The sequence below is a fragment of the Phyllostomus hastatus genome, unplaced genomic scaffold (genome assembly GCF_019186645.2).
Source record: "Phyllostomus hastatus isolate PE091 unplaced genomic scaffold, TTU_PhHast_1.1 phas_scaffold_46, whole genome shotgun sequence".
Lineage (NCBI taxonomy): Eukaryota > Metazoa > Chordata > Mammalia > Chiroptera > Phyllostomidae > Phyllostomus > Phyllostomus hastatus.
In genome coordinates, this window is record NW_025334032.1 from 31,950,029 (window position 1) to 31,967,802 (window position 17,774).

A 17,774-nucleotide genomic window follows, 5' to 3' on the forward strand; every position below is an offset into this window, starting at 1 on the left:
TGGCAGCAATTTTTCACTGTCACTTGGGCTCTTTTTAGAACTACAGAGTTGCAAATTAAACTAAAAATGCCTTTTCCCTAAGGCATTCCATCCTGCTGCCATCCGTCTGTCCAAAGTCACCCCGGACAGTGGGTGACTCTGGTTTCCCAAACACCCCCGTCTCACCGAGATCGGGATTCCTGTTACGGGGGTGGCTGAGAATACTGGATGGGCTATTCCAGCACGAAGTTTACCCCTGGGATATGAGGACAGAGGGTGTAGAGAAATTCAAATATTAAACAAGAACCTGGTCCAAATAAACATCTTATTGAAAGTGAGTGGTGGGATGTTCAAGTTCGCATTGCCTGGCCTCCACTCTTTTTCTCGTCCTGTCACGTCTACACATGAAATTATTTTTGCTGCTTTAAAATGTTGTTTTTTAGTTGATTGGATAATGATTGGGTTGGCTAATGACACATACGTGAAACTATTAAAATTACTGTGTTTACCTAAGGTATTTTAAAAATATAATTCCATGGATTTGCTCAGATGTTTATATTTTATTGTTTATATCACTTGTGTACACACTTAGAGAAATACAAGTAAAGCTAGAGAATCTCAAAAACACTGTAAAGCCTTCCCTTGCTCTTCTTCCTTGTAACAACAAAGCAAAACCCCCAAACCCCTAAGGGTTAAAAAATCTCACTAAAGAAAACAAAAGGGAGGTAGGCTGAAGTCATGGGAAATGGTAGGGAGAGAGCAAGCGAGAGGCTGGAAACCTACCACAGATGGAGCGAAGATTTTCCAGATGTGGAATTCTTTCTACGCATCAGTGCTGTTAACTTGGCTCACTCAGGTTCTACCAGGAAAAAACAAAACGCAACTATGGTTTCCTCCCAACTTCTATCTGTAATCTAACCGAACGCCCTTTGCTGAAATGTTATATTTTGTTTCCTTTAGGAAAACGTCTTGATAACCGTAGTCCACAGTTGCTTTTTAAAGGCTGGCTTACATTCCAGATGGGAGTGCCTTCGGAACGCCTGAAGGTGTTTGCGTGTGTGCTGGAGTGTCTCCGTTCTCCGTTCGGAACATTCCTCATGTGTGTTTGTCACAGTCCCCATGTCCATGTCACAGAAAGGCCAGGGTGCCCCCTGCACATGAGGAGGACAGGGTCACTGCTCAGTTTATGTTCTGGAGTCGGGGATCATCTGGGAGAGGGCTCCTGAGTAGCTGCAGGACAATGAGTCCCATCTCGGAGCTGGGTCACATGTTAGAGCTACATGACTTGTTTTTTTAAAGTCCCCCAAATTTGGTGCTCAAAAATATTAAAAGGCAATGAGTGCTTTCATGATATAATAAATAATCCAGTTTCCTGCTATATCAAAGTTCTAAAATACCAAAAGCTCACGTTCCCCTTTGGCTTACCTGGCTGATCTGTGTTTTTCATGGATGAAACCTACTATCTTTATCGCTGCAGCTGGAATGCAGCCATTGGGGATCTTAGAGGAAAAACATCATGAAAATGCCCCCATGTTTACTCGTGTGATTTTTTTTTAAATAAAAAAAATACTAAGTCATAGGATACAAGTAAGTCTAGTAGAATTCTAATTTTTTTCTCTTAAAGATAGTTTATTTTAAAAAATGCATCTAGTGTCTCACCCCTGTCTGTTTATATTCTCCCCATTTGGTTTTCCAGTGATAACTATTATTATTTGATATCTCACTAATTGTATTTGAGGGAACGAGTAGAATGACAGGTTCAGGATGAATTTCAGTGATTTTAAAGAGGAGACAATTTATTTGGTCAAGGGGAAAAAGAAAACCCATGGATCTCATAAACACAAGAGATGACGGCACACCTGTAGAGAGTGTGGCTGGAAGTGCTGGGCGTGTGCTCTGTGGGCTGCGAGGTAATTAGGAAATAGCAATACAGCTCTGTAGCCTAAAAAGTCAGTGTAACCGTGACAAACCATCGTGTCATTGAATATTCACTATGTATTTAGTTCTTGCCAGGTCTTATGGAGTAGAACAAATCAAATAGGAAATCAAGGTAGGTCCTGTTTCATCACTGAGGTTGCTTATGCTAAATTTGGGGGACTGGACAGAAACCCAGAATGACTGAAGATATCAAGTGAAATTAAATAATCAACTATTGCTGATTCTAATTGTATATTAAATAGGCATTTGGAGAAGTATGCCCAGTCATTGGAGTGCAAGGAGCTCATTCATATTAGGACCTACGAAAAGCCCGAGGTTCGAGGAGGATACAGAGGTGTTCTACACGTGCGGGAGGGAGGGAGGCCTCCTGGGAGCTGGGGCTGACACCTAGGCAGTCACCTGGGATGGGAGCACACACTTCCTCCACCTCCCTCTCTGGTCTGCATTGTCTCTAATGCCTCTGTCTTGGCCCATCTGCTCCATTGTCCTGCTCCTTTTTGCAGAATGGTTTCTACTATTCCTTCACCTCAGTCTACGGGAACTTCCAGTTGATGTACCTGCTGCAGTTTGAACTGAGTTTTCCTTGCTCATAATTTGGGGGGGGGGAGAGAGAGAGAGAGAGAGAGAGAGAGAGAGAGAGGGAGAGAAACCTGGTCACTGATCAGCCAATGTATTCTCTAGCCTTCAGTCAAGTCAGTGTAACTGGCTCTGGCCATCTGTTAGGATAAGGGGTCACAGAGCACATGGGCTGCTCCTTTCAGGGAAGAAGATGTGATGAGCAATGAAACCTGTCTGATTTAAAGGGGAAGTAGAGCAATTTCAGCAGGCTTTGTGCAAAAAGTGACACTCCAGTGAGTCCTTGAAGAAAGAATGTGATTTGGAGAAAAAAAATAACAGGGGAGTATTTTGGGGAGAGTAAACTTCAGGAACAAAGGCATAAGAACAGAAATATATAGACCAGGGGTGTCAAGCTCATTTTCACTGGGGGCCACATCAGCCTTGCAGTTGCCTTCAAAGGACCAAATGTGATTTTAGGACTGTGTAAACGTAACCACTCCTTAATTAGGGGTAGGGAGCTCGGCCCTGCCGCTGGGTAGAAACAAGGTGCCAGGCCAGATAAAACAGGTGGAGGGCTGGATTTGGGCCGTGGGCCTTGTGTTTGCCACCTATGATATAGATATATAAATTATATGAATCATTACTATTTTTTATATATTTCAATGTTTTTATTGTATTTCCCATTGCCATTTAGCCCCTTTATACCCCCTCACCCCCTGGCTCCCCATCATCATCATTCTATTGTCTGTGTCCATGTATAGTTTTATACTTTTGATCATATTTTTACTAGAACACTTAGAGGTGGGAGAAATGGTGGTGTTAGGCACGAAGAGGTAGAAGCAGCATCAGTTTTGGGGCAAGAGAGATTCATGTTCTCAGTAGCTTAGTGGGAATTAAAGATAATGTAGAGGAAGCATCTGGCTCTCTTCTCGGTAGGTACACAGTAGAGGATAGCTACCGATAATGTATTTGGCAGTAGTATTTTTCCTTTGGAAGCTTGAAGAAATTCCAAAGGAGAGAAGTGAAGTAATCAAAATCAACGGCTAAAGAAGAAAAGATAAAGGTTCATTGTAATATCTGTGATGATTAATGTTTTAAAAAAGTTTTTACATTAAAAGCATATGAAATAAGTTCCCTTAATTGTGGCATTTCCGTACAATTGAATATTATTCACTGCTGAAAAGAAAGGAACTATCGAGTCATAAAAAGACATGGAGGAACTTTAAATACATATTGCTAAGTGAAAAAAACACAAACAAACCCCAAGCTGAAAAGGCTACATGCTGCACTACCACAGTGCCACAGAGAAGAGCCTCCCTGCCCTAAAACCCCTCTGTGCCCCATCGATTCGCGACTCCCTTCCCCCAACCCTTGGCAACCCCGATCTTTCTACTAGGACCATCATTTTGCTTATAAACAAATGTCATATAGTTTGAAATGTACTTCCTACTCAGTTTTTCTGTAAATATAAAACTTCTTTAAAAATAAAGTATTGATTAAATAAACCTTTTCAGGTGCACAGCGCTGTGCCAAGTGACTTTTAAAAAGATGCTTGGAAGACCAGCGGGAGTCAAGGCTGAGACAGATGAGACCCTCAAGGGACAATGACAACCCGCATACAATGAAGTTGAAAATGACCGGTACACGCTGTACATGCTGTGGATGTATCATTCCAGAAAGGGTCAAGTTCCCACGAGCAGGAGATCACAGAAGGCTTCACAGTGAAGCGGGGACCCAAAGGAGACTTTGGGGGATGAGGGAGTCAGTTTCTGGAAGGGAAACATGGAGGAACAAAGGTCAAGTCATACAGAAGCAAATTCAGGAGAAAAGTGAGGCTGCCGCCATGCCTTCCGAGGAAAGTACGTGTTAGAGGAGGATGGGAGATAAGGTTGAAAGGGAAGGGTAAGGTCAGTTATGAAAAAAATGTATTTGTCAGCCTGAGGAGTGTTGGCGTTTAACCACTGCACACCGCATCGTTGGTTGAAAGCATGCTAGACTGCGTTGCTTGCGTTGAACCCTGCCTGGGCCACAGGGTGACTCTGGGTATTTGAGGAAAGCCCTCTCTCGGGTTCCTCATCTCTGTCATGTGGAAAACAGTAACACCTACTTTATAGGGCTGCTAGAGGATCAAAAGGGTTCATACCTACCCAGCGCTTAGAACAGTGCAGGCACAGAATAAATGCTTGCTGTGATACATTCAAACATTCATTCGACAAACATCAAGTCAAAAACACCCCAGGACACTGGCGTTACACGGGTGCGAAGAGAATACCTGCCTCCCAGGAAGTCACAGCACAGCAGGAAAACATTTGCCTGAACACATCCCAGAAGACCACAGACTTAAAAACGTAGGTAAATTCAAGAAGTGATAAACTGTAGTGTTATCCCTATTTATCTATTTCCTTAAATCCAGAGGAAAGAGTTGATTTAACATTTATATTAACAAGAAGTTTATAATATTAGCAGTTCAGAAAATATAGTGGCTAGAAAAATTTTAAAAACCCCAAAATCAAAAGAACAAAATCCCATTATGGTCGGCGAGGGAGGCCTTTTTGAGTTTGCTTAAACTTGTGAAATTCTGTGAGATGTTTCCTGATTATAGTGGTCAGGACAAGATGGCCTCTGAAATCCACGATGAGCTCTTCTGCAACAGCCACAGGAGTTTGCCAACAGGGCGGGCACCAGCCTCTTCCTGAGCAGGGGTTCATTTCTCACGACTGTCAATCATTGTTTTGGGCTTTCCATTTTGATAGGCTGTATCTCAAAATCACATCTTAATTCTTCAATAGAAATGTTTATGGATCACTCTGGAAGAGATATGGATCTAAAACTCTTGCCTATAAGGAAACAAATGAAAATCCCTCAAATCCATGGAGGGTCTGATGAGGTCATCTCATAGTGAGACAGGTCAAAGTAATACTTGGTTTAACAAGGTTAACCTTGTTATAGGTACTTGTTATATGTTAACCAAGGTTATAGGTACCTGCCCAGAATAAATGTACCTCTCCCAAGAATTTAAAATCAATGTACTAGGATCTTCAGGTACATATATGTCTTTATATTCACATTATTAATAGCAGTAACTGAATTGCAGATTGTACTGGGAACCCTATAAAGGCAAATATTTGAAGGCATCTAAAATGATTATATATGATTTTCAAACTAAATGTAAGTTCTTCTATTGCTTTGTAAATACAATTGACAGAGAGGGCCTTTTCACAAATTTTCCTTCTTCAGGGAAAATTGAAAATGACAAATTAATTTTTCTGCTAATAAAAGGTCAATGTCAATTAAAGTACTGAAATGCAAACCTGCCTCATTGGCCTGTACTGGGAGTTCATAGTCACCTCTTCATACCTCTGATGGAGATTCTTTCAAAGGATAAAGCGGAGGAACAAAATGTGCATGTGACTTTCTGGAGGAAGAAATGTGTAGTTCGTCAAATCTTGTGAAAAGTAATGGTTGCTGTAAGACTGGAGATTAACCAGGAGCCCACATGAGCTGTTTGGTATGTCAGATGAATAGGTTAATTCAAAACTATTTCTTTAGCATCTGCTCTGGGCAAGATGCTACATTGGGGTGTGGGTGATAAAGATGAAGTGAGAACTTCATGCCTTTAAGGAACTCACAGCCTGATGTGGACGATAATTCACGAACAGAGATGTATCATAAGAATCGTTCCCCGGGCTGCGGACACCAAAGTGTCACAGGTTTGATTCCCAGTCAGGGTACATGCCTGGGTTGCAGGCCATGACCCCCAGCAACCACACATTGATATTTCTCTCTCTCTCTCTCTTTCTCCCTCCATTCCCTCTCTAAAAATCAATAAATAAAATCTTTAAAAATATATAAAAAAAGAACCATTCAATGCCACAGAACAATACAGCCACCACCAGCTATAGAGACTTGGGCAGATCTACTCCCAGTGTAGGAGTTATCATTCAAATAGGAACTTGTTAAAAGCGAAATTATCGTGTGTCCATGTTTCTTCAAATACAAGTGAGAAGGGAAGGAAGTATGTTTGGTTGGTTCTGGTGGCATAGGAGACTTACTTTACATAGTTGGCAATAAACAAAATACCAAAAAGAACAGTAAGAAAGGTATTTAGAAAGTTATCCATATTGAAAAATACCCTACGAATTCAAGATCTCTGCCATTTCAGAATAGCTTACTTATATTTTTCATGAATTCCTTGATACCTGAAAGCTAATAGGTTTCCTCTCAACAGCCCGCTCAACCACAGCCAACTTTTCATGGATTAGTTTACATTAGGCTTCAGAAGAAATGAGAGGTTGTGTGCGGCATACCCTGAATTCCTTCCTCATAAAAAAGCAGGCGAGCAGAGACCATATACTAAGAAAAGTGAAGCAAGTGGGTCTTTATAAGCCATTAGTATAAAAAGAATGAAATCCATTTTCCGAGAGTGGAAGGGAATAAAGAATTTGGAATGTTGGCCAAGGCCCAGCCCGGCCAGATAGAGACAGTTTTCAGATCCCGCTGAACGCTGCAAAACAGCCAGGGGTCTTTGCAGTACAGAAAGTGCTGTACTTAGAAGAGAATGATAAAACTCTACACGGGCTTTGGGGGTGTTCTGTGTATGGAGCAAAGCATTTTTGGATTTTTAAAAGACCTCACTTATTCATTTATTTACCAAACATAGAGCAACTACAGTGGCATTGGGGGTCCAGGGTTGAATGAAACAAAATTCTGTCTTTCAGGTGCTTACAGCCTAGTAGCTGAGGTTGCACCAAAACTGATCTAATTTGTACTGAAATGGAGGCATAAAGAAAGAACACAGTCTTTTAAAGGACACCTCGGAAACAGAGCAGTCCTATTTTTGTGTTTTCGTCAAGTCCTTTTGGATCTGCCGACACTGGAACATGGCTTAGAGAGCAATAGATTGCAGGTACAATCCTCTGAGTCGAAGCAATGAGCATCAGGCTGGAGAAAGGGGAATACCTTTGCATTTTAGGTTTTCTTTTTGTCTTCTGCATTTCCCTTCTCAGTGACCAAAGGCAGCCAAAAAAATTAATAACAAAAGGTGCCACATCCGGGCTCTGTTATTTGGTATGTTTACAAGGCATTTGGAGTGAAATTATGAAAACTCTGGTTTTCCCCCTTACACGTTTGTCACGGAGAGAAGCATTGGCTTTTTATGTCCTGCCTTACAAAGCCACAACACAAAGTTCGGAGAGACTGTGGATGCGTTGTACACTTCTGAAAGCTATCTTTCACAAGTGTTTCAGGCTACAAACATACAGTATCTGGATTTTTAACATTTCTTGGCCAACCAAAGAACCTTGGGGCAGCACAGCAAACATTAAAAAAAAATTACCAAGCAATGCAGCCAAAGTCAGATTCTAAAGTCATCTTTCTCAGTAGTACCATTTACATATTTGTGTGGGATAGAACGCCAAAGAACACCATTAATTAATTATCTGGTGGAGACAGTTGGCAGCTGTGGAGGTAGCAGGAATAATGGAGGAAGCAAGGGGAGTGTTCAAGTTTTAGAATCCTATTCGTTTTAAATCATTAAGATCGATGCCAAAGCATCTTTGCAATTACAATGTATTCATTAATGTGGATTTACAGAATACCTACTACGAGCTAATAGCTGTTTTAATTACCGGGCACACAAAGGCAATAATCCTGATCTAGAAAAGCTCATGGCCCACAGAAGAGGGCACACAGTGAGGCAAGATAATAGGACTGAAATAGAAAACACGAAATTTTCTGGGAACACGGAAGAATCAATGACTAAACTGTCTGGAAACGAATTCATTACGGAGGAGGTACTGTTGGATCTAGTAAAACAAGTGAAACAATCAAGATGGAAAGAAATATCAGGTGGAGGGCAAAAATATTGTCCATTTTGGGCCAACGATAATGATCTGTTTTCCATATGATTTAATTTTAGAATGAGAGATTTCCTATATCTCCATATTCTTACTTTCCGACTATGCCGAGAGTCATTTTAGTAACTAAAATGCAGTGCTAATTTTCTCAGTTACATACTTTTGTGCAGTAGAGGACACATGTAAATCATAAGGATAGTTTTCTTTTCCATGTGACTGAATGACATGAAGCTGAATTCACTTAGGATGAAGAGAAACAAGGTCCATATTCTTTTTCCTGAATAAGCTGTCTTTCCCTCCCCTTCTCCCTCTAAATCTACTGGTCTTTATTTTTAAAAAGGCAATTGCATGAGTTTGGCAGAAGTGGAAAAATATAGAGTTAGGAGGGGTTCTGTGGCTGGAGGTGGTAGCTGAGGCGTAACACAGAAACTAATAAACATACACAAAGAAGCAGAAAGAAGAGAAAGTATGGGTAAGTATGCCAGTGAGACTTCTCGCAGGAAGCAGATGCCACACTGGACGCATCAAAGGAAGTTAAGTCACGGAACTGTTTATAACGGTGCAGGGAAACCACAAGGGCGAGAAGAGGGAATGGTTGTCAGACCCTGGAAGGGCCACCTAAGAGAAGCCCGCACTGACTCCGCCGGAAGTCACAGTCTCCTGCCGGAGATCCTCATTGGTGGAATGGGGAAGACAGAAAGGAAGGCAGTCCCTTGATTTTGCCGCCATCAGCCTCCAGGGCACAGAGCTAGGAGACACAGGGCGTGGGACGGGGTGGATCGGAGCGGCGGGGAAGTGGACATGTCCAGTACAACTAATGATACTGCATCCAGATGACAAATGTCGAGCAGGAAAGTTTGACCTTACCCTGTAGGAAGGCAGAGAACACGATGAAGCAGGAATTGACGTCATCAGGTCATGATTTCAAAGATAAGTCTGGTGACAGTGTGGAGAGTGGACCGAGGTAATGACAGGTTACGGCGGGGGAACCTGTCTGGGCGCTGTTGGGACAGCCCGGGGGAAGGCGGGGGCTGCATTCGAGCAGTGGCAGGGAGGACGGACAAGGAGGGGGAGCTGGTGTGGACAGGACCGTGTGCAGGGGAGGAGGGATTCCTTTTACCTTAAGGACTTGGGGTACAGGGAGTCCCAGGAAAATAGGACGCAGGATATTTATTTCTCAGGGGCTAATCTTGGTGAAAACCAAAGATTATCTGTTCACAAGAGAGACTTCTAGTCTAACAGAGACAGGAGCCTCTAATGAGAGTGTAAATATGACCAGTTCTGCCTAGCCTGTGACAGCCTCCATCTGGACTGATGAATGCCCTCAGAAGCTTGTGGAGAAAGGGATCTCTTTCTTTCACGCGGACAGCTGCTCAGCTGTTAATTGTGCCCCGAGGACGTGTTTAAGGGTTCTGGGAGCATCCCGGGCGGCACCGACACAGCTAGCTTCTCTTTGGCTCGAACACATGATGGTTATAAGCACAACTGATTCCCATAAAACACAGCTACCATTTCGCAGGACCTACTTTGTGCCAAGCATTGTTGCTTTACAACAACAGCCTGACAGCTTCTTTATTTATACTCAAGAAATGAGAAAGGGAAGAGGTTGAGTAACTTGCCCAAGGCCACACGGATAAACAGCAGATGTGCTGGAGAACGTCCCAGTGACAGAGGCCCCTCTTCAGGGGCACAGTGACTCCAGTGGCGTAACAGAAGTTATCTGAAAACTTATGTGTTGCATATGTTGATACTTGTGTGATTAATTCTTGATCTTTAAAGAACAAATTAATCAATCGTATTCTATTTCAGATCCTGAGAATGCACATTCTGACAGAGTTTCCTGAAAACGATAATTTTTAAATCTGATGCTTGTCCTGGGGAGCTTTCCGAATAAGCTGGGTGAAGGAATTCTTGAGAAGAAGAAAAGGAAGATACTGGTCTAGCAGAAATTCTCAATTAGAGCTGGAGTTCCTTCAGGGCAAGCACAAAGCCTTATTCATAACTGCTTCCTCGATGGACCCTGACATGATGCCTAGTACGTGTTTCTGTTCAGTAAGTATTTGTGCAATGAATGAACCCATGTGAGGCTGCTTCAAAACTGTTTCCCCTGCGAGTTTTTTTTTCCCATCACAAAGTGGCAGACAAGCAGCAAAACTGATTCCACTGGGCTTCCTTTACAGAGCAACATGGACCAGAATCGATGTCCACTTAGAGGACACACGGGGACAATCGTGCTACTGCAGTTCAAGAATTATTAATGGAATGCAACCAAAATGATTGCGTTTAGAGCTTCACAAAGGCTGGTGGAGTTGGTTCCAGTTGGCTTGGATGAGAGGTCACACAGATTAAAAATAGGCTGTTTTAATAAGGAACAATAGGCTACATTCATTTAGCAAGGCAGGAAAAAAAAATGGCAGGCCTTAGGGGTGGGTATGAAGCTTAATCCTATTTAAGAGCTCAATTAACCTCCAGGAGACTGAGTGGGTCCTCTGCCTTCCCCCAATGTCGTTCCCCCACCCAGCAGAGCTTAAAAATAGAGATGCTTAAAGACAGGAATAGAGAGATTCGTATTTGTATGTAAAACACTCAAATGCTGTCAATATTCTAAATAGGGCATACAAAGTTTAGGAACACAAGGATTAGATCGCTCAGACGGCCATGGTCCCTTGAAACTTTTTGGAATAAATCATATTCTCTCTTGAATTGTCAAATCTGTTACCATTATTAATTAAATAATCAAAAATAAGCCTTTATTTTGACACAAATTCACTGATACTTTTTTAAAAAATAATTTCTGCCTTGGCTGCTGTGGCTCAGTGGATTGAGTGCCAGCCTGCAAACCAAGGGGTTCACTGGTTCGATTCTCAGTCAGGGAACATGCCTGGTTGTGGGCCAGGTCCCCAGGTGGGGGTGCTCAAGAAGCAACCACACACTGATATTTCTTTCCTTCTCTTTCTCCCTCCCTTCCCCTCTCTAAAAAATAAATAAACAAAATCTTTAAAAATGTAATTTCTTTCTTGTGTTTATATTACCAAACAAAATTATATTTCTTTCTAAACAAATCAGCATATTCTTAAGAAATCTAAATAAAAACCCATTTTGGAGTAAATTCCAATCATTCTAATGTTTTAAGATACAGAAGCCAGGTTGCATTCCAATCATTCCATACGGGGCTAAACAGCTGAGGTCAAGGTGCTCAGGACCTGGGTAGGTCATACAATATATATCGATTGGTGGCTCTCAGTTTCAGAAAGCATCTTGGGGAACCTCTGTGAATGACATTTATTAATGCTGCATTCGCGCCCTGTGGTATAGAAATGACCCAAAGGGATCTTAAATAAAGAATGACAATCTTTTTGTTGTTGCTCTTGAGGAGGAAAACTTCCAGGATTATGATAAAAAGTGGTAGTTGCATTATATTTATACTCTCTGTTTAATCAGTTCCCTGTTGTAACAAATACATATTTAAAATACTCGAGAAACATGGTAAAATGAAGTGCTTCTCCTAACCATTCCGAAGGTAACTCTTTGGCTCTCCATCCCGTCGAATAATGGCATTTCCACCCCCTTTCCCCACTTCTCCACCAGCCAAGAATTGACACCCTAATTTCCTTTTTGGGGTATGAGGGAGGTTGCTGATATTCTGGAACAAGATGACAACTTTGCCCTGTTGCATACTTGGTTTAAATGGCAGCTAATCTTGGGGATTACTCAGCATGTCACAACCAAAGATGGAGCAGTACTTTGGCTAAATTCCTTTTCCTCTGTGATGCGAATGACCACTTAGCCATTTATTTCGTGCCCTAACTAGACAGTTAACACAATCTATTTGAGATATATGTTAGAGCCCTGGAACTGTAATTTTAGCTTGTTTAATATTTGTGACTATTCCGTGTAGTGCCACTGCACTGTTAAATTGAACAGTTTTCCTCTGGAACTGACTGTGATGCCAGTTCAATATCTTCCTCCTATTCCGAAGGGTTACCTTTCAACCTATGAGAGTGAAGTTACCTTTCAACCTACAAGAGTGAAGAAATCAGAAACAGCCTGACACAAGAGAAAACTTCAGCCAAGGGAGGAGACAAACCATAAAAACTTCTGTGTGAAAAATATTTGGCAGCAAAAATAAGATCACTGAACTAGAAAGAAAAAATCTTCCGTATAAACATCATATCAGGCAAGCTTCAATGCTTCACTATAAAGTCAATTAAAGTCGTAATACCTTCTTTTAGATGATACTGTACACTTTTAATATGGCTCTTAAAAATCACAAATGTCTAAGAACTAAGTTTGCGCTTCAAGATTGGGAGCATACCTTTAATCTGTGTTCTTACAAACTATTGTTATTACACAGGAAACATACGACAATATTGAGGAAGATCAACAGGTCTTTTGAAAAGCATAATCCCATCAAATCAACTCCAATTATTCTTAGTCTATGTTTCTCATCAGTCCTTCTCCATCTTTCCATACCACTAAATAGTTATAATAATCACATAGACCATAGAAAAATAGTATAATCTTTTCTATATAATTATTCATATTGCTTTACAATGGTATTTTTGATGGTACGGCACCAGCTTTAAATAAGTACATTTTTTCTATGACCACTAGATAAGCTACTTAAGATTAAAAAATCAATCTTGGTAACTATTAACAACCGATTTCCAAGACCATTCTCAGGATACGGAACAACACCTTATTCTTTTTCTCAAGAAAAACACTGTGGTTGTCATTACAACATGCAGTAAGACCATGAGAAGCACACATCTTATCCTAATGGGATGAAATGTTATATTAGAAAACCCCACTTTTTCTTACATTTTGAGCAACATAATGCATTTTTCAGTAATTCAGCAATATTTGTCCAAAGATTGGTGAGATTTTACATTTTAGATATTTAGTAAGAGGCCTATATGAAGGTGGAAGTTTAGATAGGTAAGAAAGCACAACCATTATCCACTTACCAGCCTTTTCCTTCTCTGGGATACCCGGAACAGCCTGAAAAAGAAAACAAAAGGCATATAATTTTTGTATTATCAGAAAGAAATATCAAATAACATTATTAGGAATAAAATGAAGCAAAATTAAATAGAACTTGGGAATACGAAAATGAGAAGGCGGAGGATCTGAGTAGACTTTTTCCCCCCAAAGAAGACATGGAAGTGGGAACATGAAAAGGTACTCAACATCATTAACTACCAGGGCAATGCCAATCAAAACTACAGTGAGATGTCACCTTGCACCTGTTGGAAAGCCTGGGCAGTGGCTATCACCCAGAACACAGGAAATAATACACATTGGTGAGGGTGTGGAGAAAAGGGAACCCTTGTGCTCTGCTGGTGCGAATGTAAATTGGTGGGTGCTGCCACCATGGAAAACAGTATGGAGGGTGGGGACTGGGTGGGGGTGGGCAAAGGGGGGTAGAAAACAGGACATCTGTAATGGTGTCAACAGCCAAAATACTTTAAAAATTGAAAAAATTAGGAAACTACTATATGATCCAGCAATTCTACTTGACTCTATTCTGGGTATAGAGTCAAATGAAATAAAAGGAGGATGGAGGTAAATATATCTCACATCCATACGCGGGCTGTTGTGAGTAATGTTGCAGACAACGCCAGAGTGCAGATATGGGTGTGGCGTATATAATCGAATAGCACTTAGGCAGGAAGAAGGAGGAAATCCTGCCACTTGCAGTATAACACGGACCTTGAGGGCATTATGCTGAGTGAACCAGAGAGTCCAGAAGTGGTTCCCAGGGGCCGGGGAGGGGGCAACAAGTGAGAGGAGTAGGGAGAGGCTGGTAAAGGGCACAGCCTTCCAGCTGCACGATGAATAAGGTCTGAGGATGTAAAGTAAAACAAGGTGAGAGTAGTTCATAACATTGTAATATGTCATTGGTGTTTGCTAAGAGAGTGAAACTTAAACATCCTCACCCAGAAAAGGGTAAATATCTGAGGTAATGGATGTGTTAATTAATCAGATGTGAAGGATTCTTTCACAGTGTATACATATTATACATATCAAATTACCACAAAGGACACTTTAAATATCTTATAATTTTACTTGTCAATCATACCTTAATAAAGCTGAAAAGAAAAATGAGAGTTGTGGAACGATCAGTAAATTATCCAGCTATGATAATTCTAAATCACCATATGATTATCTCCTTCTCTGAAGACAGACTCATATCGCTCTTAAAAGATATTGGCAATAAATGAGACTGAAACACTCTAAATTTGGGTAAAATTTTTGGAATTCTTTTGTTTTGTCCTATTTTTTGGAAGCAGAAAATATAAATTATTCTATCTCTGACATTTCAAATTTCTACCCTGTCTCTTATGGCTCAGAATCTTCTTTTATAAACAGGGAAATCACTCCTACTTCGCAAGGCTGCCGAGAGGACAAACTGGAGTAGCTTCTAGAAAACATATAATGCCCTCAGGAACAACGGTAGCTGTTCTTACTGTTTGTTACCATGGGCTTTGGGCCAATGGTTCTAAACCTCTCTGCCATGAGAAGTTCGGAAGTTCAATTCCCAGCAACTATTATCTATCAATATCATTACTTAAAAAAATAGAGTTTAGAATGAGATGCATACAAAAGATTTTAAAGTATAAATGTCTAGTTCTGCTCTTTGTGGAGACTCTAAAAAATGTTAGGACGCTGAACTTCCATTTCCCGTTCACGTCAGTTATTGGTGTGTCAAATACAGTTAGCATGAGGGCAGCAGCTTGTCCTGGAAACCTTTTACAACGCTGTCCGACCCACTGGATGTGACGCCTTCTGCAGCACAGCCACACGGATCGCACAAGTCATCCACAAGGGGAGTTTCTCCCCTTTTTCAAGAGGCAAAGTCCTTACAGTTAGGGTAGGAAAAGTAGGCTCAGATAGGTAACTAATGTTGTTGAGAGAGAGAGAGAGGGAGAGGGAGAGAGAGAAAGAGAAGGAGGGAGAAAAAGGCTCAGGGCACTTCTGTTGTAGCTCAGCCTCAGAAAACAGCATCAGCCTTGATTTCCAGAAATATCAAACAGGAAGACACCTGTAACTTTGTGAGATATATATTACTGTGGAGATCCTCACCTTTGGAATTTATGGGATTTGGAGATTGATGTAATTTTTCATATAACAGAAAAAGTCTTTCTATGGATAAGAAAATTGAGAGGTTTTTGATTGGCAAGGTTGACCTACAGTGAAAGTACATTTTGACTTAACCTCAGCCTACGTTTAGTTGTTCATGTCTTGTTCTTTGGATGTTTCCATCAACTCTGCATCCCAACAGACACATGGCCATGAAGAGACCATCAGGTGCTGAAGTGGCGGCTCGGAGCATCACACCCAGAGGCAGGGCATCGGCGGGCGGTGGGGGCCTGAGAAGGCTTTAGGTATTCCCTCATTTATAGCCAGGTCATCTGATTTTTTCCTTTCCTTCTAGGAGAACTCTGATTCTGTACTCCAGGAAAGCTATTTTTTCCTTTTACAGGAAAGTTACCCTCCAGTTTTTGGTGATATTTGTTTAGCTTTTATGTGTCTTTTAGGAAAAGATATAACAATGGAATTAAATGCATACTATGTTATATATGAAGCCTAACTCCTGGATTTCTCCCCTAACTGGAGATCATAGCTTTTAAATTAACTTTCCGCATTTGTGAAAAGCAAATAAACACAAAACGAAACAGAAACGAAACCTTTTCTTTGACAAGATTGTAAAGGTTGGTGATAGGTAATTAAAGGATGCTTAGTAAGAAAATTCCTCCATCTCTGAGTAGCTGACACTTCCTACCAGGTTCTTAGTGTGGACAAGGTACAGTTTTAATCTTCCACCTGAATAGTCTCACTCAACCCTTAGAACGATCCCAGGAAGTCCTGGAAATCAGAGCAACTTCTGTGAGGTCACAATCAGTCGGGGAAGAGAGGATGCTGCCGCTGACACGCCGGGCTCTGAGGTCACCAACACTCAGACCACAGAGGAGAAGATTCGAAGAGGTCCCATGCTCACATGCTGACTTCGGTCACAGAGTATCTGCGTGGGCATAACTGTACTAGACACTTAGAAAGTCCAAAGAAGCCCTCTCTTCTTACAGCTAAGGCACTTTAGGCAGATTGAATGTCTGGCTCCAAAGCACTAGTAGACCAGTGACCGGCCTTCCATATTTCATTCTGTTTGACTACTAAGTATGTGACTGAGCATGTGTAAGTAAATATTTAATAAAAATGATAATGAGTTGCACTATGAAGCAAAGATATTTTAGCCTCCCCATAGCCAGCGCCAATCCTTCACGGAGCCAGTGCCAGTTGCTTTAAATCTTACCACGCTCCGCATGATTCTTTAAGCTGCCAAAGCTCCCTTGCATTAAATAACTGCAGTGGCCATATTTACGATGTGGAGCAAGGCAAGCCAGAGTCCGATGTAACCAGAACTGATAACTTCTCTTTTGAAGTAAAACCACACAGTAATAAGAGCTGGATGTCCCTCAGCTGATTTATCTCTGCATTTGCGGGAGAACTGTCTCTTTAAAATATGGCTTAGAAATAATTGATTAAGTTTGTGAAATTTTCCAGGGGGTGAAAGGCATTAAAATAAAAAAAATTAGTGACAGTAGGTTTTCAATTAATTAAAGCTATTTGTTGATTCTTGTTACATGCCTCACATTGTTCTACATAAACTTTAGTAAAGTTTTCTTCTTTGTGGAATGGAAACCCGATTGAAGAAGCTACGGGAAAAGATAAAGCGTTCCATGCTGTGGAGGCTAAATGACAGGGATTAACATCGTCACTGGTGTGACATTAAAGGAGTAGAAATGTAGTGGATAATTAGGACTACTCAGGTGCAAATGAAGTGGTTTTCTTGGCCTTGAACCTTCAGGAAGGAGGTGTTGTTCACGAGCTTTGTTGCCTTTGACTTCTGAGAAGAGGCACTGCTGGGCTTGGGGTCCATTCGTGTCATGTCTGTCGCTTGGAAAGAAACACTTCATGCAAGCCGGCTGCGTAGTCCGGTACAGAGTAAGTGTTCATCAAACGTTTGTGGAATTAAAATACCGCGTGCATACTGGTATGTACGTGAATGACTGCTGCTTATGAGAAAGCTCCCATAAAAAGCATATTTTTGAATTCATTAGGGGCTTTTGTTAATAGCTGCCATATGTTTCATTTGAACTGTATCCTCAGGAAGTGATTTAACATTTCTGGCAATAAAGCAATTAAATAGGATTTTCCTGCTGGCCATATGGGTTCGCTGTAACTTCATATTTTCTTCTCTCATTTCTCAATGGAACAAAGGGAAGCCTACTAATAACTTCCAAATGAGAGGAAAAAATAATTCATAGTCTTTTGCTATTCTTCTTCATGATAGTCCAGTGACAGAAGAACCAGCCCGTGTGTGGCCGCGCTGGCCTGCCAACCATCCTCCTCATGAAAGGATTTTCATCGAAGTTAATCTGT

The 17,774-nt window shown here is 41.2% G+C and overlaps 1 protein-coding gene across 1 annotated transcript in view; it reads right to left on the minus strand.

The window, feature by feature from the left end:
• Positions 1-17,774, minus strand: part of DLC1 (DLC1 Rho GTPase activating protein) — a 340,054-nt gene that overhangs the window by 167,410 nt on the left and 154,870 nt on the right. The window contains exon 5 of the mRNA XM_045821281.1: positions 13,298-13,331. Within this exon, the coding sequence (XP_045677237.1) occupies positions 13,298-13,331 (34 nt within the window). The remainder of the gene's footprint in view (positions 1-13,297; positions 13,332-17,774) is intronic.